The sequence below is a fragment of the Acanthopagrus latus genome, chromosome 2 (assembly GCF_904848185.1).
Source record: "Acanthopagrus latus isolate v.2019 chromosome 2, fAcaLat1.1, whole genome shotgun sequence".
Lineage (NCBI taxonomy): Eukaryota > Metazoa > Chordata > Actinopteri > Spariformes > Sparidae > Acanthopagrus > Acanthopagrus latus.
This window is the reverse complement of record NC_051040.1, coordinates 15,219,818-15,246,674: the sequence shown is the minus strand read 5'-3', so window position 1 is coordinate 15,246,674 and position 26,857 is coordinate 15,219,818. Positions and strand designations below refer to the sequence as shown.

The following is a 26,857-nucleotide window of genomic DNA, read 5'->3' as shown; positions in this document are numbered from 1 at the left end:
TCGGAGATTGCGCGGGGTTGGTTCAGGGCAAGAGACTCTGAGGATGCCTCGTGGTGCGTGTCGACTATTTTCGCTAAACGAAAGAGCACAACAAGGCTGCTTTTGTGGGAAGCTTGAAAATCTCGGCATCCACCGAGGCAGTACTGGAGTGACTGGTATTGATCAACACCACCCACAGATCCCCGCTGATGTATTATAGTCTTTTGTGAGCCAAGACAGTAAAGATAACAATATAATAACTGTTCTTTCATTCCACAATGAATCACAACTCGCGCGTTTGAGTCCTTTCTGTTTTCACCTAAATTAATTTTCTGTAGAAAAATGCTTCACTTTCACCTTCAAAGAGGCCTAATATCTAATGTTGTCCTCTGGCACCTCGACGCCCCTATTAGCGAGATAATGGGGATCGTCTGCACCAAAATGTGTCTGCTGGGCGCTTTTGCGGCTCCCTGCTGTACGATCCAGCTCCGGTTACATCACTGCCATAAACACAACTTTAAACATTTGCCAGGAGCAGCGTCCTGCAGAGATCAGGACAGAGCTGAAGAGCTTTGTGTTCGGCAACAATGTTCAGTGGAAATGGGGGCGCAGGTAACGTCAGAAATACTTCACGACTCACACAAAGTCAACGCTACGCGACGTAAGGTGTGTACCACTGGGAGTTACTTTACCTGCCTTAGGCCATCCTTGCTGTTCTGCATGATCCTCAGCGCGTAGTTGGACCGCTGGCCTTTGCTGTTGAATTCGATGTGGCCCGTTAGACCTTCCAATTCTACCTATCCAACACAGAGACAGCAAAACACTGTTAAAAATCCGTCTTGCTTCCCTCTCAGCGTCTTCTGTTTTGGATATATGACTGGAGGCTACATTAACACCGCTGGCTCTGTGTCAGCCTTTTGAAACATGTCAAATTTAGAATAATAAAAGGAAGATGAGGCTGTAATATCTTCAATTTACAGCCAAATAGAAGAGCCATTAGTCACGTCTTCTTGGGGAGAGAAAGACAAACAGTCTGATATCGAACTCACGTCACATTTAAGTATCTCGATAGCCCAATCCCTTACATCCATTCCTCCCTAATAGGAAAACACATTTTATACACTGACAGCTCATCTTTATCTCTCCTCCTCTATTGTCTCTCACTATGATGTGGGGACAAGATAAACTGACCGAGTGGATAGGGAGTATTATCTTTAAAAGAAGACACATTATTATCCACTGCCAGTGAGGATAGCTAGGCTCTGGAATAACCAATTAACACGTAGAACGTGAAGCAATGATGAAAATCTTGAGTCCAGCTATTTGACATGATCTAATTAGCGTTAGTGACGTTCTTGTTGTCACAAGTGAGAGTGAGGAAACACACCCGAACGTGGAAAAAAAAAAAAAAAAAGTTCTTGGGAAACATTTTGAGAGATACACTCATCTGATTTCTTGCTGGGAGTTCGATGTCTGGTAAATACGAAACAACTGTTCAGCTTACATTTGCATAAAGGCTGGAAAAACAGCTTGATTGGCTAATGACTGAGGGTGACAAAATCTGCTCACCAGCCCCCCTTGAAAACAGGCTATATGTTTCTTTAATCTGTACCAAAAAGTTTGATGATGACAGCTGTTGTTTTACTGGGGGTTACGTGCCAGGCTATCTTTTGGCGGTGTGCAGTGACTACCTGGTAACCTCACAGTAGCAAGACCATGGGGTCATATGTGTCTTGTAATGACTTATAAGAACAAGAGCGGCAGCATTTATTAGATGATGTCAGACAGGTCAAGCTTATGGAGATGTACATTACTTCTCTACTATCTACATGTTATATAGATATTTTAGACCCTAGTAATCTTAATGAGAGCAGATTATGTGAAATATAACATAATATAACCTACTAATTAGTGAGCAGGTAAATGTATTTGGACCCTTTATGCTAAGCTAAGCTAAACAACCTCTGGCTGCAGCTTCATGCAATGTTCCTGCCCAGCTCACTTAAACAGATAACCAGTTTTCCCCCCAAAACGTCAAATTGTTCCTTTAAGGTAAGCAGTGGTCCATCCTGGTCGTCTAGCAGTCAAGCAGGGGCATTCTTACCATCCTCAGATAATTCATGAGGCTGGTGCCGTGCTCCCAGATCTTGGAGGACTTGCAGGAGAGCTGAGTGGCGCCAACGTTCTGGCTCCGGTTCAGCTCCTGGACCGCTGCCACCACCGCGTATACCGCATCAAAGAGCAGAGCTGAGGAGAGCTGCAGAGGGGAGAGAGGGAGAGGAAGAAGGTGAATACACTATGCATTCGCACCCCCACCCTCTCTTTCTCTCTCTCTCACACACACACACACACACACAAAGCTGCAACAAAACTTGAAGCCCACAAACTGTGAGTGTAACATGTTAGTGGTTAGCGGTCAGTGAGGGGTTAACCCATCCCCAGAGTGGCAGAGAGATTATTCCATTAGATCATTAGAGAGACTCTGATCTGCTGACAGCGTTGAAACCACCTCTCTCTCTCTCTCTTTCTCTCTTTCTGTCTCCTGGAGAAACTCTGTCCTTCCGTCTCTTATCCCCAATGAAGCTGGCACACCCTGACCATTCCAATTACCGCCTGACTCCCACAGCGAGGGCCAGAAAACAGTGGGAGAGGCAGCCTATCCTCTCATCTCCCCTGTACAAACAGCCTCATCGTCACTACCGATGCCGCCTGCTATGTACATTTGATTAAAATGCACGATGCCTTGCGTGAGAAGCCAGGGGAGAGTCTGAGCTGTGCGTCTGTGTAATGGAACTAGAGACGACACGGTCCTGATGTTTGGTGGATATTGATAGAGGGCTGAGAGGGATTGGGACGCATAGTAAATTCTGGAGACCAAAGAGAACTACAATAGGTCATTAAACTGCAAAACTGTGATGTATTACAATCTTGAAGTGGCCAACATAACTGGCTGATTGCACATTAGGACCAGTAAAGTGTACACAATCAGCCTGTGGAGACACTACGGCCGCAAGCCGAAGCATTTTAGGTTTGACATATGGGAGTAATGTCTCAGCGGGAAGAACAGATAAAGTCAAATCATTCCGTCGGCAATAAAAAAGTGAACAGCGAAATGTTACAACAGTGATTCTGGTTATATTCAACCCGTATCAAATGATGTCAGCGATGCGAAGCTAATAAAGGTATGGCATTTACTCATCTCGGTTTCGCTCTGGAAGTCTGTCTCTCATGTCATCTCTGCGCTCACTATCTTTTTCTGTAGCAGGGATCAGAGAGTTAATATTAAATGACTCGCACAACGGGTCAGAAACCTTTGGCAAATAATGTTTGTATCTTTGAATACATTCTGGATAGGAGGGAATATGCTGAAATGGGCCACGTTGTCAGTGTTTTGATTATGTGATAATTTGCTAATCATTTTTGACATGAGTCCTATCCTGAGTTTTTTTATTTCCTGTTTTATGTTGAAAGCCTGTCTTTGCATGTTTTACCTTACACTTCCAGTTTTTGTCTTATTCCCACCTGTTTTCTGTGTTCACCTGTGTTTCATTTGTTGATTAGTCCCTGTTTAGGTCTGTGTCTTTTTCCCTGACTCTTCATCCGTTCAGCTGCATTCATCTAATTTGTTCCCAAGTACTTTTTCTGCTCCTTGTGCTTCACCTTCAATTGCTTTTTGTTTTCTTTGTGTCTTTCTGGTTTGTACTTGTTTGTTTTTTGCCCTGGAACTCTTCCTTTTGTTGCCTGCCTATGCTGCATATTGCCTGTACTTTGGTCCTTGGATGTTAGCTTTATGTTATTAGGGGTCCAATTTGTAAGAAAGCTAGTGTTTCTGAACTTGTCGAAGACTGATACTTTGGGAATTTAAGTCAGGTCTGCTGCCATTCCAAAGCATCAGTATTTGGACCATTGATGCTGTCTATTTTGGTTCCTTAAGGCTAAAACAAAACACATATACTCAATTTAAAACAGTGCAAGGACAATATATTTGATGTTTTAACTCATCAACTTTGTTGATTTTTGTAGGTATATTCTTATATACTGAATTTGATGCAGCAAAATGTTTCAAACAAGTTTGGACAGGATCAACAAAAGTCTGTGAAAGTTGTGTGCTGCTCTAAAAACACCTGTTCGAAACGTTCCACAGGTTTTAGTGTTCATTGGTAACCGATGATAGCATCATGCTTGGGTATAAAGAGGCAACCTCGAAAGGCTGAGTCGAGGTTCAACACTTCATGAAGCACATTATTGTATCGAGGATATTACTACATGAGCTCAGGAACACTTGGTAAAACTATAGTTGTAAATACATTCTGTTTTATTTTCACAGGCTAATTGCTTTTTGGAATCAGGGTTGTAGAGATACAGTGACAGGCAGAATTGCATTGACTACAGCCTTTTAGCAAAAAATATAACATAATTTGGATGATAACTCCAGATGGGAATGGACACACATTGGGTTTCACAATTTGAATGTGTAAATATTCAACAGCAGTCCTAGTCTGCCCCGCTGTAAGTGACCCATACGAGTCTTCACTCGGCACAGCAGCTCCTCGTCTTTCAAAGCTGTACTCCACCTGTGTACCACACTCTGTGTGCAAACATGAGATTTCAAAAAACAATATTGCATCTATAACCTCTCAGCTTTTGGTTTTGTTTGATGTTCTCTAACACAAACACAGTCCCGTGATGCGTACCCACCTGCTGACATCTGCGTCTGTGATAAAGATGAGAACAATCTGTGTGCCTCACTTTGCCTGATGCAAATTTTTGCAAGACATTTGAAGGCAGCATAATTTGTCCAACAGTATTTGTCTCCTGTAAATCACTTCCATTCTCTCACATGAACTTTGATCTGCCGGCACGTCTTTAATGCATTAAACATCTCAGCTCTGCGCATGTAAAGAGGTCACTGGTACGCCCATTTTTTTTTTTTTTTTGTATGCATGAGCCCCACAGTTACGTTTCCTCCAGACCTAATTACTGTTAATGAAAAGACAGCAAATTATCTATGTGCATGTCTAAATGAGTTAATCACTTTCTTGCTTTGCCTTCATCAGCCTTTATTCTCTCTAGTTATTAGCTAATTAGTCACAAGTCCTAATTGCCGCAGGCCCGTAAGTATCGAGTGACCCGCTGTGCACAAAACACAACATTTTTTGTCACGCTGTGTTCAAACTATTCTTAACCTGCTTCACCACCCAGCTTGTGTAAAGCAGGCGGGGGTGATGGGTGCATGTATGCGTGTGCTGTTACATTTTTGTTTTACTTTCTCTTAACTTCAAACAGAGAGAGAATGATTCATTCATTAATTGACTTTGCTGAATTTCTGGTTGCTAATGGAGCCCTGAAGAAAAGTTTGCAAACACTGTTTTTTTGCACCGAGATGTGTTATTTCTAGTTATTCTAATTATATACTTTTTTTTTTTTTTTTTTAATTTCAAGTTATTTCAAAGCAACATTATGGACCTTTTTCTTACCTTAAAATAACAGCTTCAAAATCATGCTGATGTTACAGTGTCTTGTCATTCACTATGTAATTTCAGCGAGAGGGCAGGACCTTCATTACCTCTGACAAACTGTTACAGACCTGGGATTTGTATTTACGACAGTGGTGTTGCACTCAAATGTAGGGGGCGCCAAATCTCACAAAAAGGCAGTTTCTGCATAATGTCCCTTTAGGCTGAGCACAATATTCATTACAATGTATTATATATTCAACATATATGTGTATATTGGTCATGAAAATAATCACATTGTCACTGATTTATTCACTGACCATTAGTTTCCTCTATTCATTAGCTCGTTAAAATGGATGATGCAAAACAACATTTTAAAGCTTTTTAAAAGATTCTGGCAGCCCCGGCAGACAAAAGTGGTAAGACAACAACTACCCCTAAGTATATATAAAGGAGTAGAGTGACAGAAAGACACTCGGAAGATAACATGTGCACAGCAGCGCTTCTATCCTGGGTGCAGCTGATACAGGGCACAAACCAAATCACTATTCCAGTGCACACAAGAATTGTTACGCTGGTATGTGGTTCACAGTGAGGATCTGATGAAACACCTTGTAAAACATTATGTTTGCTCTTTTTAATGTTATTGTTAACAAGATTGTGTTGATCATTTCCTGTCGTGAGCTGGAATATTGATCTGTTGGTATTTTTCACTTTGATTTCTTTTTTGATGGGGCAACAAGAATTTAAATTGAAAACATTCAAAAATCAACTTAGATTATGAAAAGAATGCAATGAGAAAGTTTTGACCATTTTTGACCATATGGATGCTTGGTCATCAGGGAATGTATCTGTTTGTGGCTATGTCAGATCAATATCTATTAATATGATGATAGTTAACTAAAGTAAACTTTGTTATAGTGCCGTAAAGTACCACAAGACTACAGAGCCGCTTCTCTCCTCAGGCTGCGAGACTCAATTCATCCTCAGCACTCCGCCATAAAAAAATGGTTTATGAGTTTTCCAACACGGGTAAGTAGGAATCTGACCCGGGGACAGGCAGTAAGAATAACTAATAGTTAATGTTCCTGCTGATGTTCTTGTTTGCTCATGCAGGTCACACAGAGGCATCAGTAAAACATTGATACAGTTTCATAACCAGTAAAAGCTCTTTGTAGCATCTTTAATACGTGTGAAGAGAAATTTAATTCCGATATTGACATGTAAGAAATAATACAGTAAACATCGTCTTTACTGCTCTCTGGGAGCAGGAACTCAATCTAACATTGGATTAAGTTCTTCTTGTTACTCTCAGATGTCGTTTTTTTATGAGTGACACTCCCGGACAAATGGGTGATAGAGCTTTGCCTTGAGAAGGATTATTGGGGAGTCGGATAATAATCTCATAAATCTAGGTCGCGTACACAACCGTTCAATTACCGAATAGGTAGCACTCGTCATGTTCATGCAGGTCATTTGCTACATTGCGTTTGCTGAATCTGACTCAGGAACGCAGATAAGCCCGTCTCGTAAAATAAGTGAGGGTGTTACCCCGAGAATACAAAATGTTCGAGCGTGAGGGCCAGTGTTGAGCCAGCGCGAGGCGAACGATTTCAAGTCTCCTTATTCAAGTTTCCCATGATACCAACCTGCGGCATTCTCCAGTCATTCATATGTAAACAGCAGCTTGGTTTTGAACTCAGCCGCTGAAATATGCAGTATGTCAAAAGTTGAGCTCCAGACAGTGTTTAGACGAGAACAGTGGGTGATTTAAGGTGGGATGCTGTGAGCGTGAGCTGCTGTTTTGCTTGGCATTTCCTTTCAAGCAAAATTCAACGAGGAAGACGCCGTTATAAATGTAATAGGGAGGGTGCCGTGCGCCGCTAATGAGCTGTCTGGGAAACAACAACCGCCTACAGCAACACCTGCAATTACAACTGCTAACTGGATAAATGTCATCCCTGTATATTTCACAGGCATTCTTGTGTCTAAGCGACTTCAGTGTTTTACTGCTGGTGAACTCCAGATACAGCCGGCATCACCGGAAGAGTAATGCCTTGGATGTAATAGAGTAATGAAGGCCCTATTTCCTTGCTAAGGACATAAAATAAAAAGGGTTCATCCATTATTCTTCGATGGGTAACATTGGCCTCCACTGTTTGTGTGTGTGTCTGTGTGAGACCATGTGTGTGCTAACCGGTGTGCCAGCGAAGGGTGCGTGGTCACAGTTCTCTTGCCAGGAGCGGTTGAGGCTCAGCACGAAATCCTGGAAGAACGGATGGGTTTTGTTGAAGACCGAAAACCCGATGATGTTCACCCGCTGGTCCACCACGTCGTCCAGTCGGAGCAAAGAGAATTCCTGCGGGAGCGAAACGGGAGAGAGAATTCAATGCATGTGTCATATCCTGTCACGCTCCACCATTATCTTCTTTGAATAACGCCTAATGATATATTGAATTCTTGTCAAGGTAAAAAGGGCATGTGTTAATCAAACATGTTTACATCCGATTTAATCCGTCTCACTTAGTTTTCATCAGCTCCCATTATTCCAGCTGATTGACAGGAGAGGAAAGCCGCGGCAATTTGTTCACTCCCGCCATTTAGTTACGCATCACTGCACAAAACCATGCATTTTCGTCACCGGCCGTGGGCATACTGACATACACGCCACTGTATGGCTACTGGATTGCAATGCTGAGGAGTTAGAATGACACAGAGAGACAGACAGAGAGAGCCTGAGGCCGACTGGAAAACAGGAAATGGGGCGGGGAGGGCAGATGGATAATTGAGAAAGAGAGATAGAAATCCATGGCATATTGAAATGCTCTAGGTTGGAAGACGAGGAAAATACAGGTATTTGTTATTTGGCTCCTTTTTTCTCTGGAGACGAGTAGGATTTTTTTCTCTCCGCCTGGGGAGCAGCAGACGGGGGACAGGCGGAGACACAGATCAGGAACAGCATGAGGGAGGGGAGACGGGGTGTGTCGCGGGACAGACACCTCCTGAAGGTTAATAGAGGTGTCAGAACCTTGTCTCCCCCCCCTCGGGGATGGAAGCCTGCGCCTGGCAGCTCGTTGTGCCATCTACCTTATGACAGCCTGGCCAAGCCTCACCTGTCTGACTGTCTGTCTGTCTCCAAGGCCGGGGAAGCTGGAGATAACAGGGCGCTGGGGACACTGGGATGTTGTAAAGCCCACAGGCGGGGCCCAAAGAATGAGTGGGAACTATGGACGCATGCTTGTAGATAGGTTACAATGGTCAACAAGCTGGAAAGTGTTGATAATCAATAATTTGTTTCAGTAATTTTGAGAGACGCTGAGACGAGGCACTCGAGAACATGCATCAAGTCCAATCCTTTCGACTGATGGATTTTCCACGACAGATGTTCAGAGTCTGTCACAGAGAAATCCACAGTCCAGCAACATTAAACAACTTGGTCCAGCCAGTGGTCCACAGGCTCATAGGCAACCACGACAGATCGGGAAAGTGTCACTTTTTCACGTCATGTTACAATCTGCTCACGGCACAAAAAGTGCTTAACACGTGCTAATTACCACAAATTGTTACACAGGGGGGAAAAAATCATCCAATTAACTGATAATGAAAATAATAATTAGTCGCAGTGGTTTGGATGCCAAATTTGGTGGGATAACAATCTTTCAACTAAAAATGAACAAAGCTGCACATTTTAACTCTTCCTGTAGACCTCCTGCCATGTACAAATCCACATCATGTGTGGCAAAGGCTTTAAGGATTAGGTCAAAATCTTATTTTCAAAAAAAAAAAAAAAAAGAAAAAAAACAAGCAAAAACACATTTTTTAGTCAGCCAAAGGGAAATGCAGACTAGCTCCTGAAGAAATCAAAGCTTACAAAGTCTAAGTCACGGCTGTGTCGCCACAGAAAAATGAAAGAGCGAAATGGCCTTTTTCATCTGTGAGAAGAAAACGGGATGAGAGGGGATTAGGCAAATCAGATACTGGACGCTCAGACAAAGAGAGCGAATAGGTCAGTGAAATAAATAACTGATAAGCAGCTAGGTGGAAAAAGCTCTCAGACCAAGAGGAGACCGAGTATGAGTCACTCTGCTGTGAAGACACCAGTGGGTGACGGCACTGATACAGACTCAGAGCGGAGCAGGGCAGCAGGAAGCAGTGGGTATTGACTTTGAGTGGGAAGCCTATTATCCCCGGTGCCAACCTCCCAGAACCCAGGAAATCCCAAATGTTTAGCTATGCCAGCGTGCAGAGGGTAACCCTGCTGCATATTAAAACAAGCTCTGGCACCGAATATATTCCAGTGTGAAGAGGGCCTTCACGGCGCTCAAGATCTGGTAATAGGACATCACGAGAGAGGGGGAAGGCGGGAGAGCTGCGAGGGGAGGGGAAAGATTTGCGCGTGACACCTGTCCGGGGCAGCAGCACGCACTCGTCGACAGGTATGGTGTGTGGATCTGTAAGTTGTTAGCCGTATATAGACGCGAACCAGCGGTCAGAATAAAATGCTTGTGTTTTTTATCTGAAGAATTGGTTGTATACAGTAAAATGGATACAGTCTTCTATAAGAAACTGTCCTCGATTCACCTCCAGTGCCTTCAAAGAGGACGAGGGGAGGTGGACATCTGAGGATGTAAACATCTCATTAGTCACTACTGCCGCCCTCCACCTGCTGATGAGCGTTTTCCTCCTACTCAAGACGGCCTCACAACCTTTTCATTAGTTGTAAGAGGAAAGAAGAGACGCATTCGCTCGGCGTGGCATATTGACCCCGTCTCGTCACTTCAAGCCGAGTTCAAGACGACGGAACTTGGACATGCCAAATCACGCCGAGCGGGGCTACCTCTGGCCTCTCATTAAAGAAAAACTGGTGTTTATAACTTTGGTTGCGTGACTGCATGGCGACAGATCCCAAGCAGCAGAGAGGGCAGAGGGATGCTGCCTGGCTGTAAGTGTGCCAGGAGTTAACGACAATGGTCTCATTAATAACTGATGACTTGTGTTTGCAGTCCGAGCCACGCTAATTCCTGCCTCACGATGCAAATGCATTTTCTTCTGCTTTCAGACTGGATTCCACTGCACCAGAGCTGTGTTTGCTCCTGCACCCAGTTTCACAAAAATACAACCCGAAGACTTATTTTCGAAACCACAGAAGCAACTGAAAGCAAAATACAATAGACAAAGATATCTATGAATGCAAGTTTTGCAGAGGGGAAATGGAGCGTGGAGAGAATATTTCTTTTTTTTTAACATAACTCTTATTATGATTCAAGACAGAAAAAGAACTGAGGGGCTGCGAGCTGCTCTTGAACTCAAGGAGACAATTCTTGTTAATGACCGGGATAATGGTCTAATGGTCTTGTTAGAGAAGTGGCCGTCTGTTCGGTGCAACTATTGCCTAAATTTTAGAAACACAAGTCGGTGAAACTGACTCTCTTGATTTCTGTGTGTTTTGCTTTTGAATACAGACAAATTAATGACGAGGACGACGTCCAACGGAGGAGGAGGAGGGGGAGGGGGAGGAGGAGAGCTCAAACAGGGATTAAGTGTTCTGCAGCGAAGCTTGAGCAACTGAAACGCTGACTTAATTTGAACCTGAATAATTCAAATGTAACGATATCCTCTATTTATTCATGTGCTTATCTGTCAGAAACCTAAAGCAAACTTGAAACCCATAAGATCACTAGTTGTCAACATCACATAAAACACGGTGGCTTTTCCAGAGTCCTCTTGTATCTCCAGCTATCCCTCATGGGGCCTCTAAGCCTTTTGGGACTGGCCATATAATTACTGGCTAAGTGCACTTTAATAGATCATTAGAGGCAAGAGCTGTGCAAACGAGCCTATCATTACACATGCCCCTCAAGGGCTGCCTGTCTGTATGCGCGGGCAGACCACAAACTGTGGCTTGCACGCGGGGAAATGATACGCCGATAATTGAGCAACACATGCACATACCCACTGAAGACCAAGGTCACCAAAATATCCCTAGGCTATGTCTGAAGAAAACTAATGCGCCACATTCGTAGGCTTGCAGGGCATAGACGCACACGTTCACATTGGAGCACACACACACACACACACACACACACACACACACACACTCACGTAGTTGGACACAAACAGAGCCTAAATCCCTCCACATGAGCAATTACACTCGCGCGCATGCTAAGTAGGTGGTGTGAAACGGACTGCCGTCGTAGCAGAGGACAGTTGGTTCCCAGCAGAGGGGGAACGGCAAGGCGGAGTTGGAGGGCAGAAGGGAGAGAGAGAGCGGTGGAGGAACCAACTGTCACCACTGAAGGGGTGAAAAGGGTGGAGGAGCAGAATGATGATGGGAAGGACAGAGAGAGAGAGAGAGAGAGAGAGAGAGAGAGAGAAAGAGAGAGAAAGAGGGGGAAGTTGAATCAATGGAGGGGGAAGACGGGGAGAGAGTGGCAGAGAGCGAAGATGAGCAGGGAAGAGAGCGAGAGGAATGACAGCCTGGCCGAGGCCCCCCCCCCCCCCCCCCCCCCCCCGACACCGGCTGTCACCTGGAGATCAATCAGCAGCCAGAACCTTCGAGCCAACCGACCAAACCTGTTGCTTCACCCGCTCTGAAAACCTCTAAATGTGGAAGCCTCCGTCTCATCTATTCTTTAGCTCTGTCTCCGTCTCCTTTATCCTCCCGAAGTCTCTTTTATCTTTTCATGTGGATTTTTTTTTTTTTTTTTTTTTTAATCCTGTCAGTGATATCTCATACTCTTCACATAACCTCTCACGCATGCACACATGTACACTCAGCAGCGGCCTAATGGAAGTACGACCACTTGGTGTTTGTTATGATGGAGGCCGCTTCAGCTGTGAATAATGAGATCCCGGGAGGACCGATGCTGCTGATAGTGGGATACCCTGCCATGACCCCAACCCCTCAACACCTCGTTCACACTCATGCACGAGACACATTTCCATGCAGCGGTGTAAGCTCTCATGAACCCAGAATCCCAAACAGGATATCCAACATGAAGCCGAAACCTCTTTAGATCCACCAGCCTCTTTCTCTCCCACTGATCTCATCCCTCTAAATAGGGTGGAAATGCTGAAATTATAGTGATTCTCCAGGCTCCGAGGACATCCGCCAAATCAGGCTGCATCTCCGGCTGCACGCGCGTTTCAACTTCCTGTAACTGAACCTCTGAGATAGCTTCCAGAAACGTTCTGTTGACAGATAAGGCGCTGTTTACAGAGGGCTCTGTAATGTGTATGCGGTACATGCTGTGCGGGAAAATCTAGGCTGCTACTTGGTATTGTGAATATGAAGAGCCTCAGTGTTTGAATGAGTTTGAGTCATCAGAGCATTTTTTTTTGTTTTTTTTTCTGTTGGAGAACTTTGTTAATGGAGCATTAAAATTAATGGGGCTGCCTGAAATTGAGAGAACTGCGGGTCAATGGCGGTTGCAATAATGTCAAATGAGGGCTGAATAATGAATTGAAATTGCACTCAGTGACTCATGGGCATCATTTTAAAAACAAATTAATGAAGTAATAGGGATCGTCATACAAATAAATACAATTTATTTAAGTGAACATTTCACTCTTCTTCCAGCCCTGTCCTGAGGGAAAAATATCTGCTCCCGTTCTTTATATCGAGTTATAACTACAGGGGTGTAGCCCTGATCACCCACTCGCCAACAGTTTTTAGAGGTCGCAGACAAATAAGAGGCAAATTAGTGTTGGCTTGATGCTCGTGTATCAATTGCCAAGTGTGATTTGTTCAAGGACGCGATCCAAGAGCCCATCGATCCCTAACAGATGCCCCAAAAGCAGGCTAAAAATCTGGTCATGTCAGGGAGAGAGTTACGTCATCTGTGTTTATGCCGATGGATCTTCTTCTCTTTCCTTTAAAGCAATGGCGGACTGTGGAGCCTCTCAATATTCCCGAAAGTTGACTGCAAATTTAAGCAGCCCAGTACAGTAAATCAATCAACCAGCACGTCATGTATTAAATATAAACCGCCAACTTTGTTATGCCTGTTTCCCTGTATTCATGCATTCAAATCACCAGCTCAGAACATTTCCCTCTGTTGTGTAAAATCTGGCCTAGATAAAGACGGAGCCGTCGGTTGTGATAATCATAATTGACAATTTGAAGAACGAAAAAGGGAAAAGCGTCTCCAACTGCTTATCTAGCACGGCAGCCCTGTGGAAGAGCAGACTGACTCCAGTAGCCTATGATTGAGTAACGTTTCTGTAAACTGCATATTGGTTTTCCTGATGATAAAGCCCTAATTAATAACACCCCTCCTGTTGTACCTGGGGGAAGGGTAATACAGGCTGAACACTTCGCGTCTCAGTCCGGTCCTCACTCTGCACCGAAATCCACTTCCAGCGGCACACTGATTATTCCCTAATAGCTGGAATGTTCACACAGTGTTTTTGGGCAATAAGTCATTTCATGCTTGTATCAATTGCGTAAATTCGGCCTGAGCTCTAAAGCCTCCTGCAGCCTCTTAATTACAATGCGAGCGTGGGATGGGAGGAGAGGAGGAGGAGAGAGGGAGAATTATCAAAATGCCCTGCCTGCGGACTTGTTATGAACCTGGGACGCGGAAGCAAAATTGGAAAATGATTTGCAGGGTTTTCTGCAACTGAAATTCAACGCGATCGTCTACCGCAGCAGGCCATGCAGACTGTCACTGTGAGCTCCCCCAATTACTTGCCAGCTGCGCCGCTCTCGAGATGCTAAGTCGCCGCACTGTGCGCGCATGGACCGAGCCAGAAGTCATCCCTCTTGCGTTCGTCACCAACGTGTCACCTTACATCATCCCCGGTGACCAGCTAGTTTCACTCTGCGAGATGACCATGGAATTAACATACCATCTATCTTGGTGCAGCATGCCGGGGGTTGATACATTAGCTTTGTTTGAAAGCCTTTAATAGCCGCATACATCACAACAACCTGGCAGCCTTCCTGCTGAGTGTTGGAAACAAATGACCAATTTCGTTCCATTATTCATAGAATTACGTCTGACCTGCAACAGTAACAGCCTATTTGTGAGGCGGAGACCTTATGCCCAGAGTAATTCTTAGTCTGGTGGAGGCCAAAAACACCATGAATATTGCAGACATGAGCATATGTTTGGAATCTGAAACAGCCTTTTTTTTTTTTTTCCCCAGTAAGCTATTCCTCCAAATCCCAGCAGAATTTTACGGAGGAACATCGCAGCTGAAAGCACATAAAGCAAATGAAAATTTCAAGAAGAAAAGCCTTCAAAGTAAAAAAAAAAAAAAAAAAAAGAGAGAGAAATGTCTTCACATTGCTTATGAATGCTTCTCTTAATTGAAAAGCTTTGCATCCACCGAGTATGATTATTTTGTTTGGAAACGCAAAACGGTTTCATGGACCTCGAAGGCTGCGGAGTCGGCGGAGGGGTGGAGGAGTGGGCGGTTGAAACACGGTTGCAGACAAAAGAAAAAAAAAAAACACAGAGGGAGAAGCAGCAGATAATGGAGATGAGACTCCATCTAAACCCTGCTCGTCTCAGTGAAGCCCCGAGTGATCACATCGATCACCCGAGTGTTTCTCATCAACCCCTCAGATCTGAGAGCGGACCTTCTCTCCGTAGGAGCAGGGAACAAGAATACACTATAACTGGTAATGTCTTCTTCGAGTCATGTTTTGCTGTATTTGCTATAATCTTATATCTCACATTTCCCCATATCTGACACTGACAGAGATGCAAAGGGAGAGCAGCTCAAAGGGCTCCTTGTTCCCTGATCAAAACAAACTGGAACCATTTTTTGAATCTGTGCTGACTCGCTGAGGTGACTTGAGCCCTGCTGGCTCAGCTCTGTAGTTGCTGGATTGACAGTGACGGGCACGCCGAGGTCTTGTGGACCAGAAAGAGAAGGGAATTTGCTGCCGCACTTCGATTTTGTTTTGCATTTCATTTCTGATTTCTGCGTCGTCATTATAACACAGTATTCCCAGGCTTTAATTCAAATGTCACATTGCTTGGTGAGTTTTCCTCTATGTCTTCTTCTGCCTGCGCAAGTGTTGTCCTATAAATTCTCCGTGCTTCAAAAGATATGGCCAATTCTGCAACTAACTGAATTGGGATCCGCAGGGTGTTCTGTGCTGTGATGCAGTATACACAGGCATCATAAACAGCTAGACAAACTGGCATTAAGGCCATGTAGTTTTTGGAAATCACACTAATCACAAAGATGAGTCAAAGATGAGTACATATTATGCACATTTTCAGGTTGATTGGTGTATTCACTCTGCCTGAAACGCTCTGAGTTAGCTCCTGTCTCTGTATGACCCCAACCCACAAAAAATACCCAGTCTGCTCAGATTGGTCAGCTCACACATGCCTGAACCAGCGTCTCCAGTCGGCTCTGTGGTGTTTTCAGCTTCCTGTTCTACGTCTTCACTTCTGCTGTGAGTATAGGCATACGATATGCAAATATGTGACATGGTGATGTAGTGTGATGTCACAAAGTCCCAGAATTAGAGGTGGAGCGACTTGACAAGGCTTCTCAGGAGTAGCTGTTTCTATGGGAGAGCGGAGCTGTTGGAGCTGACTGATCTTTTACATGCAGAAGAACCCACATAACACACTGAAGGAAAGAAAAGACATTATGATAGGTCTCATTCAAACTTCCAAATCATTTGCGACAGAAGAGACCTTGAGAAGAAGAACTTCACCTCAGAAGTCTCGCTTACAGGTGCATCTTAATTACCCCAATTCAAAGTTAATATGCGGTCTCCGAGTGACCTAATTAAACCATTACGACTCACTAAGAGACCTCAACCTGCCTGTTTGACGGGACGTCAAATTGAAATTGCATCATGGCAGATAACTTGTTTCGTAGCCCCCCACTAATCCTGATTGGACACGATCAGCTCGGCAATCAGCTCAGCTTGATTGTGTATTGAACTTCCTGTCTGGATCCCTTCGTCTGGCCGAGTGATAATCAGAATACAATAACCGTTATATTCACAACGAAAGCTCCATCAGGCTGATTAAGACAGCGGCGAGCTGGACATGATATTTGGTTCCAAATATCGCTAATGACTTTCTGCCAGTTGCTAAATGTGATAGAATACAAAATAACACACTGCTGCAATCCAAGGTGACATGTGAGTTTGAAAGCACATGACTCAACCAGAGTCTGATGGTTTGTTAAAGAGGCTTGACATTGGGGTAATTGAGGTCACCGACCGATGGCCTTTCTGGTGTATTTTCACAGCTGAGAGCATTTAAAGCAAAGAGAAATACTGACAGTTATTTTTTTTTTTATTTCTTTATTTTTTAAACAAGCCTTTATTTCAAGTTAATTAGCAATTAACAAGCTCATTACTCTGGAGCATATGCACTCCTGCAAGTCAGGGAAATGGTGTTATTCGAGAAGCGTGATGGTGGGAAATCGCCTGCTATTAGAAGCTCTCTTAACAAAGTGTGCGTGTAAGATCTTTGATGAATTTCAAAAGAAGTGGTGTGGAAAGACATTGATTCTTGCATAACACTGACATTGTATATGCAGGTTAGCAGTCTGTTATATGGGGAATGGAGGGTTTGGGATTGGCAAATGAGGGTAAGGGGAAAAAAGGTTTAGGAATGGAAAGAGGTAGAAGAAAGAAAGTAGGCGAGTGAGCCACATGACCACGGAAGGACAGTGCGGCTAATCATAGCAACAGATTGTATCAGCAGAGAGGTATTTCCTTTCACACAGGTGCAGAGCGTGTGAGCTTGTTTGGCCCAACAATCAGAGCTAGTTCTCTGATGTCAGCTTGGTTCGTCAAGGCCCAGAGGAGGAAATAGTAGAGGGGAAGAAAAGGAAAGACAGGTAGACGGGGGTCTGTGGAATAGCGGCGGGAAGAGAGTTATACAGCATGGAAAGGAAGTCGGGTATGAAGTCAGCAAGCAATTTCAACTTTCCAAAGAAGACCCTACAGTAAGCCATGACTCAAGCCCTGGGATTTGGAAGATAATAGGCTGTAATACAATTGTCAACACTGAGTCATCCAGACGCGGGGCTCAGAGGGAGAGCTGGTGGTAATAGGGCTGACACAGAGTAATCAATACGCCAGAACTCCTCGCACATATAAAGGTGTGAGTCTGAGAGGTGGAACACTGCACTAAATGGTTTACCCTCATTTACACAAACATCCAGCCGCCGTCTGGCTAATCTGTAAAGATAAAAAGAGACCGGGGAACTTCAAGTCTTATAATTTTATGGTAAACAAGCCCTCTCAGAGTGTGTTTTCATTTTCGTCAGAAAAGTTATGTTTAGAGTGATAAGGCGGGGAGGCCTGACGCTCATATTAAACATGGCGGGTCGTCGGCAGTCTCTCGCACAGACTGTGCTATCGCGAGTCAGAAAACATTTGTCTCGCACACCATTTTTAAAAAATGCATTTGCCTTCCTAGTGGGCTGACTCTGGTTTCCATTAGGAGCTCATTAAAAACCAGGAACACAAGTTCTATGCATGCATCCCGATCAATATGTAACTTCATGAACATGAGCAGACCTCACGTACCAACCTGTTAACCCTCCAAACGAACCATAAATGATTAATGAACGTCCCTTCACGAATGCCGATATGCATCTCAATGCGCCTGTAGCTCATTTCTCTTTCTGCGCCAGGGTCGGAGCGAAGACTTTGAGGAGATATTTCCCCTCTTTGTGAGGTGGTCGACCAGACATTCGACCAAAGTATTCTGCGTATAGAATAATGGTAGTCACTCCTTAAACATTCCACAATCATCATATGCCTTGAGTGGAAACACACGCGGGCGATAGCAGCCGCAGAAACGAGAGAATCTAATGTCAGACAATATGCTCAATCAGTGATGAAAGTGGATCTGAAACTGATGCCTTTGTGGCTGCCCCCTATAAAATCAGCAATAATGCATCATAATTGCAAGCGGCCTACATAATCTCCTCGCATTGCATAGCTGCTTATTTGCAATTTATAAGTGATTAAGACATGAATGCGACCCGGTTTATTAATCATCTGCGCAATCTGATATGGAGCATAATGAACTGATGGGAAGTGTCAGTGGAGCATTTTACTCAGCCTCCACATCAAAGACGTAAGCATATTCCCCACCGCAACTGTGTTCAAGCTCTTTTCACACACGGCAACTGAAACATTACTGGGTAATCAACGCCGACTCAAGACGCCAATACGGAAAAAAACCTCCCAGCAATTTCTGCAATTTAAAAGGTTCAGTGTGTAGGATTTAGGGGGACGTCTGTAATACTCATAATTATGATTTAATTAGTGTATAATTACATGAAACACAGTCATCCTTTCTGTTACCTTGGAATGAGCCTTTTATATCTACAGTGGGGGGTGGATCCTATTTCACGGGGTTAACCATGTTGCCAACGCAACATTTTCTACAGTAGCCCAGCATGGACAAACAAAACACTGGACACCAGGATTTGTTTCCCCTAACCCCAACCTTGCTGGTTTTGTGCCTAAACCTAAGAAGGGTATATTCACACAGTTGTGACCCGGGAGAAATAGCAAGTTCAAATGAAAGTGAAGCGTAGTTGCAACATTGAGAAACAGTAGCCTCCTATTTAATGATGAGACAAGGTGCAATAGAAGTTGCATAAAGCAAATTCAGGGATGAAAATGCAATCAAAGCACAATACGGCCCAATCAATCAAGTCCCAGCCATAGATTTTGTGTCAGGTATAAATCCCAATGTGAGACAACCGACATAAACAACTGGGGTAAAGTTTCCCTCAACCTGCTCTAGCTGAGCAGCTAAATCAGAAACTGATATTTGGCGCAAAGTGAGAACGCATTAATTTAAGGCCTCAATAGAATTTGTCCTTCCATCTGAGGACAAGCTGCGTTTATGGCGGCGAGTATTTATACCGCTCTCCAAAGCGCCAGGACAATAAATGTAATTCTCAGCGAGGTGAGTTGGCGTCTTTCCAATACAGCAAGTAGTGAGCGCACATTATTTGGGAAAACACACTTGTTGTGACATAATAATGACATAGTTTATATTCTGGATGGATGCAGCTCTCTGTTGTCACCGTCCACGTAGCCTATTACCTTTTCTATTACTCAGTTGATTGATTCTCAAACTCTGTGTCTAAACAGGGAAATATGAACTTTACATAAGCCGTGGAGGGGAATTAATTAAATCCCAATCATTTTCACAGTCACAGTGGCTGCCCTCTAAAGCAGTTTGACTGACAACACTTTTTTTTTTTTTTTTTTAGGTTGGATTTATAAATCTGGCATACCACAGTGCACAGCAGAGCGATGGAGGGCGAGGTTGATGTGAAGTGTTCTTTTTTTTTTTTTTTTTTTTTTTTTTAAAGGGATGCTCCCTCCATTCATTCACATTTGCAGATATGGGGGCACATTTTTTTTTTTTTTTACCAGAACAATAAACTTGTGAAATTGAATTCTGTATCACCTAGACAATATTGCTATCAATGCCAGACAGACAAACAGAGCGAGAGAGACGTACAGAGAGTGAGAGATGCAGGATGCAGGTATTGGCAGTATAAAGAGCAGTGGCAGTAAAGAGGAGGTGAAATGACAAGGACAAGGGCAGCCAGCCACTGTTATCCATTCTTTACTGGCTCACAGAGACAGAGGGGCAAAGCAACCTACTCAGAAACTGTGAATGAAAAAACCGAGTTGGAACCATCGACTGAGAGGAAAATTAGAAAATGATGCTTGTGCAGGTTGGAGAGGCAGGGGTACATTTCATCCTGTTCCTCGGTGCCACATTCAATTATAAAGCATTTCATCATTTGACAGTGTTGGGAGGAATAATTAGAAGCACGGAGCATGTCGAGCCCGGAACCCCAACTGGCCAAGAACAAATAGCGGGGAGCACAGCGGCGTCTGGGAAAGAATAGGGATTAAATAGTGAATAACAGCATCAGCCATGCTTCAAAAGTAAGACCTGACTCTCCTCGTCAGCCTTTCATACCGACCTGACAATCAGCTCTGACGAATACGAACGCAGAGAAAAGGAAAAATGGGTTTTTGCAGGCGTGTGTCTGTATCAGTGTTTTCTCCTTGTTTATGACGCGGGGAGACAAGAGAAAGAAATACACAGCTTATTTCCGGGAAGCAGACAGACAGGCAGGTGGGTAGATAAGGGGGCCGACTGTATGCGTGTGCGGTTGGGAGGGACGGGATGTCGTGCGGGCTGAGCATGTACACGAGTTTATTTATTTGAGTTTTATCGTTCATGTGTACGTATTTATGTGTGTGTGACAGTCAGGAAGCGCCGGCAGCTCCTCGGGCACGGATGCATGACAATGACTGCAGTGACAAGAGGGATCACGGGTGTGCGGAGGGGAAATGGAACATGAAGAACAAAACAAACAGACGGAGGGGTGTATGTGTGTGTGTGTGTGTGTGTGTGAGCGCGTGTGTGTGTGTGTGCATGTGGTTGAACTAATGGCCCCAGCTTTGCAGCGAGGCGATAATATGTCAGCTGGCACCGCACGTCAACGCGTGTTTTTTGACTGGATGCAAATGTGTGTGTCTGTGTGCGCCGCGCACTTTCGTCAAGACTCAAAATGACATCACAAAGCGAGGCGCTGCTAGGCCCAATCCCGTGCTCACCTAACCTTCAAATGACATTAGGCATCCCGTCAACATATGATGAGTCACTGCCAACCTGATGTGATTTATTCAATCCCGCCGAGTAGCTCGGATCGTGGGATACAAATCACTTAGATGGGAGCAGGGAGTGTGTCTGTGAGCGCGCGTGTGTGTTTGTTTTGACTGTGTGCGTGTATGCATCAGGCGACAGGCATGTGTGTGTGTGTGTGTGTGTGTGTGTGTGTGTGTGTGTGTGTGTGTGTGCGTGATCTCTCGTGCGAGCGCTACATTAAGTTGAAGCCGAGGAAGCTGCAGGATGTCAGCTGCTCACATTCCCTCCCCGAAAAAAACAAAGTTAACAGAGACGAGCCGGAGAAGCCCTGCGGAGCTGTTCGGTTTACCCGCTCTTCCATGAAGCATGTTCTTGTTTTAATCTCTCTGTTTCGCTGCGACCCAAGGGCCGAGATTTCTATTAGGCCTTACAGTTAAAGCTCAGGATATTAGCGGCTTGGATTAAGTGGACTTCGCGGGAAGGGAGGTAAATAAAAACCAGCGCCGAGAGCTTTATCGTGCGGAATAAAAGAAACAACGCGCGATAGAGTCTGAGAGATGCCTCCTCCTCCTCACCTGCGCGTTCTAATTGTGATCAACACCATCAACAAAAGGGAATGCTTGTTTCCAGAATAAGCATTACATTACCCTCGGAGAGCACAGAGCAGAATTAATGTAGCGAGGAGAACTGTTGCTGCATTGAACAACTACCTGAATCATACGGCTTTTAATGAAGTGATGGGCAAAACAAAAAACAACAAAAAAAACAAAGCAACATCTCTCTTAACCCCAGGCAGCAGCCACTGAGGATCATTAGCTCTAACAACGGCCAATGAGTGATCAAACTTTGACATCCATTGTCTCCACAGAGACCTTGGTCATGCATGGATATGAATAAGTAACACACACACACACACACACACACACACACACACACACACACACACACACACACACACAACATGAGAGCATGAGAAAAAAATACTCTTATTCACGGGCATAGGAAGCATTCAAAATGTGGCTGGGACACTTTAAATGGAGGGTTGAGGGTTCTGGAGAGGTTATTATTAGTGTAGATGTCGTTTCATGTGTTTCATGTGCATTTCAACAGGTCGTCTGATACTTTATCAGGCTACGGTACCATGAGAAAAACAGTGGGCTGATATTTAGCAATTTCGTCCAGAGGAGGTAGCATGTAGCATCTAATGAAAACACTGCACTAACAGTGAACATCTTTGAAGACGATAATAAAAAGAAGAATCTCTCTCTGTGGTTTTCGTCCCTGCCTTTACAGTATACCCTTCATCCCATTTTGCTTCGTTTCATCACTTTCTGTCTTTCTCCCTTGATTTAGTTTCATTTGCCACCTCACTTCCCTCTTTCCTGTCATGTTTTCCTTCTATCTACCTTGTTTATGTTCTTGATTTGAGGCTGTTTGTAATGACGGCGTCTGACCACCTTAACCCAGCTGCCAATGACTAGTTCAGCTCATTTGGTTGAGACTCGCCTCACTCCCGTACAATGGCTGCGACGCCCGTGCTCATACTTTGTCAACACAGTTTGAATCATCAGAACACATTCTCTTGAATGCAGCGCAAGAATTCTGCCTGGTTATGATAGGAGATGAAGCGGCGCCTCCACCTCTTCTTCTTCCTCCCCTAATTTCTCACACCAGATTAATAGCGTCAACACGGAGCACAATAAACAAACAGAAACAAAATGAAGACGGAAAGCAGTCAAATCCATAAGTGGGCATGACAAAGAACCCTGACTGGAGACGGGGTAGCTGTGTGAGGACGCTGACGAGCGCCTTGAGATGATTCAGGGGAAACAGATTAGGCAGGGGAGCAGTCTGGCAGATCGTTAGTCAGGGATGTCAGGACCAGAGATAAATGAAGTGTCAGCAGACGAGGCAGACAGAAGGAGGGAACGGTGGAAGAAAATCAGGGGGAGACAAAGGGGGAGAAGAAGTGAGGGAGGAGAGGGCAGAAAGGGAAGGAATATGCAAAAGAAACGATTGTTTGTTGGGCCCGGGAAGTAAAAGGTCACTGTGGAATTTATTACGCATTTCAATAGAGTTGTACAACAAAAGTTATTACATTAGTTTCTTTTTCTGAGTCATAAGTGAGTCATGGGTATGTTATCTTATGCACAAGCATAATTAATCCTACATGCCTCTCTTGGGAAACTTGTATATTTATCATCACTTGTTATGATGCTGCATGATTGGTTAATACCAGTTAGAGCTTCAATTATTCATGAATGATATAAAAAGAGATGCTGTATGTAATCATAATACATTATAAATATGATAGAATATTTGTTTAATCCTCTAAACTGTTTCCTTAGCCAGACAATGCGTCCTCACTACAACTGTGTGATGTGTCTTAATCTGTGGCGCACATACTGCAGGCGTCTGACATGTTTTCCCCTGTCTGAAGTGTTTCTAATCTTCTGTGAAAGTGCTTTAATTATTTTCAGACTATAATTATCCTATTTATCTTAGATAGGAGGGATGACACATCGATGTGTTTAAACTGTATCTACCTTCATTTTTTAAAAAGTCCTTCTTGGCATATTGTGCTTTAGTTGTTTCCATCAGGTTAAAGGAGATGAGGAGCAATGACGACGATGTGCTTTGTTCACATAATTCATTAACGTCACACTCATAAATGTCACAACAATGGAAGAGAGAGAGGCAGCCTGCAATTCAACAAAAGAAAAATTCAATAACAAAGCGACAACACGAGCCGAGATAGAGGTCAAACTATTGACAAAAGTTCCAACTCATTGATCAGCCTGATTGAATAAGGCTCACACTACAGGACTTTTAAAAAGCTAACCGACTGTGAAATTAGGTTGCATCACGCAAATAAGGGGAATCTTCACAGATGTTCTTGTCTCAAATCTTAAACATACGCCAGCTACAAGATTTGAAAATAATGGCGCATCACACAGGGTGTCGTTTAAGATTATCGTGCAAAAGGGAGCAGTGTAGCGGCTCACGTGATCTCACGGGGAAGCAGATGTAAACAGTATGGAGACCGGAGCAACAACATGCTGTGGTAATGTTTATACAAAACCTGTTTATTTTTGTGGGTTTTTTTTTACAGAGTTATGGAAACATTTCCATCCAGCTTCCTGGCAAACATTACCAGCTATTTTTCATGTAAAGAAAGACAACATCCATCTGTGATCGAGTGCCCAAAACAAGCATTTAAAAGGCAGGCCATGATGGTTTCCTAACCCTATTCAAGTGCTTTTTGTGCCTGAACTTAGACAGTTTAAACTCAGTGCAGTACATGAGAGAGATAGAAAAAACTAAACAACACAAAAAAAGCAACATAAAGAATAATGTACTTGCTTATACTAGCATTTATTCTGGCGATCGGATTGTGTTTATGGCTGTAAGGTCAGTTTAGCCATTATATCATTCCTGCTTCCAGAAGCTGATTCCAAATCAGCATTAACCACAGAAGCAACTTTCCCCTAAATCAACACAGAACTGCAAAGCCTCCAGTTAACTCTCAGCCGTTCCATCACATAATTATAAACATAGCCACACTGAAATCTCTTGGCAGCAATTTAGATAGATTAGATTCCCTTTTGATCACAGTAAACTGTGAATGCTCCCACCTAACACATAGTTTTAGATGGTCAGCGACTCTAATCTGAACCTCCAAACATAGTTTTTTATTATCTGTGTAAGTTTAATTAGGGTGCCATCAGAAGGTCAATCCTCCTTCCCACAAAGGCATTATTAAATTGTTAAAATAACTTTTTTATGATAACAGTGAACAAGTAAATTATCTGCATGTTGGTGCCAATTCTGTATCTATTCCGGTTAATGAGGGGCTGCGGTAGGCAAACTTTAAATCACAGACAGTGGAATTTTAGATTTATGTGAGCTAACAAGAAAACACATCATAAGCCACGTACTTCGTGGAAAAATAAATCTCTGATTATGTTTCCGGAGACGGCAGTGTGAAGAGTGAAGACTTGCACCTCTGAGCTTTGTGTGCTCCTTCTCCATTCTCAAAAAGTCAGTAGAATAACAACACAGTAATTATGAATCCTGCTCACTGTTCTTAAAAAAGTACAGGAAAATTGAATCAGTTAAACACTGCACAGATGTAGAAAGAAGGTTTTATAATTTTAGTGAGTGCTGTGGGAGGAAACCCAGTGATTACTATCCTGGATCACAGGCTGCTACCTGCAAAACACTTCACATCTCCACAACACCGGAAAGCTGCCTCCACACACAAAGTCTGTGAAGCTTAATAAAGTCGAGCTGATGTCAAAGCACAAACGAAGATTTTATAGAAGACACTTAGCAGCGGCTCTGTCAGGCATCACACTGAGAAACACATAAGGCAATTACATCAAACCACTGCTGCCTTTCTCTAATACAAGCTTTTGTGTTTTGTTTGAGAAAGATAAACACAAGCTGCTCATTTCACATTTATCTGCATTCTTCTGCGTGTCACAGAAATATTTAAATCTTTCTCTCTCTCTTTTTTTTTTAAAGGGCTGCAGATTCTTTTTGCCCCACGGTATTTTCAACTAATTGAATTCATTAGAAAAGGCTGTTAGGAAGAAGTGATCGTATCTGGTCACAGGTCGCCTAATGCAAAAGCTTTTTCAGGGCCAAAGGTGAGTGAGTATGTCGTAAGTGTCACCTTTAATTAGACGTCAGGAAATGTTATTTGCTCGCCGAGATAATGGAAATATATAATGTACCGGAACAGACATTATCATTCAGAGCACACACATGCCTTCACAGACCTATGAACCGGTACAATGAAAGGTTAGTGACTGTACAATCATCTCCATCATCCATCTTGCTTCCTGTACCGTATGTCTGTCACTCGGCCATGAGGAAAAGGAAATTTGCTGAGACTTTATAAAAAAAACTATTTGAAATCTGAAAATGCTTCCCAAAAACAGAAGAGGACCATTTTTCTGATCTGCTGCCCCTCGGGCTATATTTAGGAAGCTAAATATAGAACGCAATTATGGAGCTGGAGTCATGACGTCACGTCCAGGATAGCCTCTCTTTCACAAGCTTCTGTGACTCAATGCAGAAGTGTTTCTTTCATCTGCCTTTCGGGAAATGAAACACAGAGGGCTCTCAACCAACTTTGACTTTGTTAACTATGAGTGCTGACACCAGTCTGTCACAAGTTCAGTTTGTTGTGCACTTTTTATTCCTTTTCTGATGTTTGATTTGTGTGCTACTTATGCTTTTATGGGCAGTTAAATGCCAATACCAAAGAGTTTACTGCTAGTGTGGGTTGAGGATCGTAACTCTTAGTTACTGTGCATAACCCGGGTGCTATGAGTACAGTTATTTTCTATGAGAGCGGTATATATTTGGCTGCATGTCAATGTATAAGAGTACCTACTGTTGATATTTTTCTTGGGATTTATGTCAGACGTACAACAAGTAACGGAATGCATGTTACACTGATAAGAGGAGCATTAACTGAGCTAACATATATTTCTGTTCAGCTGGTAGCAGTGCTGCATGTTGTGTACTATGTGAAATATTACCTGGAACAGTATTGTACTCAATGCTGTCATTTATTTGTTGGTTGACAGAAACCCAAACACAAGTTGAACCATTCTCACTTATCAACCTTCATTATCCTAATTTCCTCTGCATGGCAGCGCTCATACTTCTGAAAGTGTATTGCAGCCTTAAGTAGTTTTCTCGTCGACATTAATATCAAATAAACAACATCACAGAGCATAATTCAAAACACTCTGTTACTTAATCTAAACACATGAGGTG

The 26,857-nt window shown here is 43.5% G+C and overlaps 1 protein-coding gene across 1 annotated transcript in view; it reads right to left on the bottom strand.

The window, feature by feature from the left end:
- The window catches only part of grik4 (glutamate receptor, ionotropic, kainate 4), a 329,989-nt gene that overhangs the window by 49,826 nt on the left and 253,306 nt on the right, over nucleotides 1-26,857 (bottom strand). The window contains exons 11-13 of the mRNA XM_037084197.1: nucleotides 7,633-7,794; nucleotides 2,084-2,236; nucleotides 672-776 (exon numbers count right to left, since the gene is read on the bottom strand). Coding sequence (XP_036940092.1) covers nucleotides 672-776; nucleotides 2,084-2,236; nucleotides 7,633-7,794 — 420 coding nt within the window. The remainder of the gene's footprint in view (nucleotides 1-671; nucleotides 777-2,083; nucleotides 2,237-7,632; nucleotides 7,795-26,857) is intronic.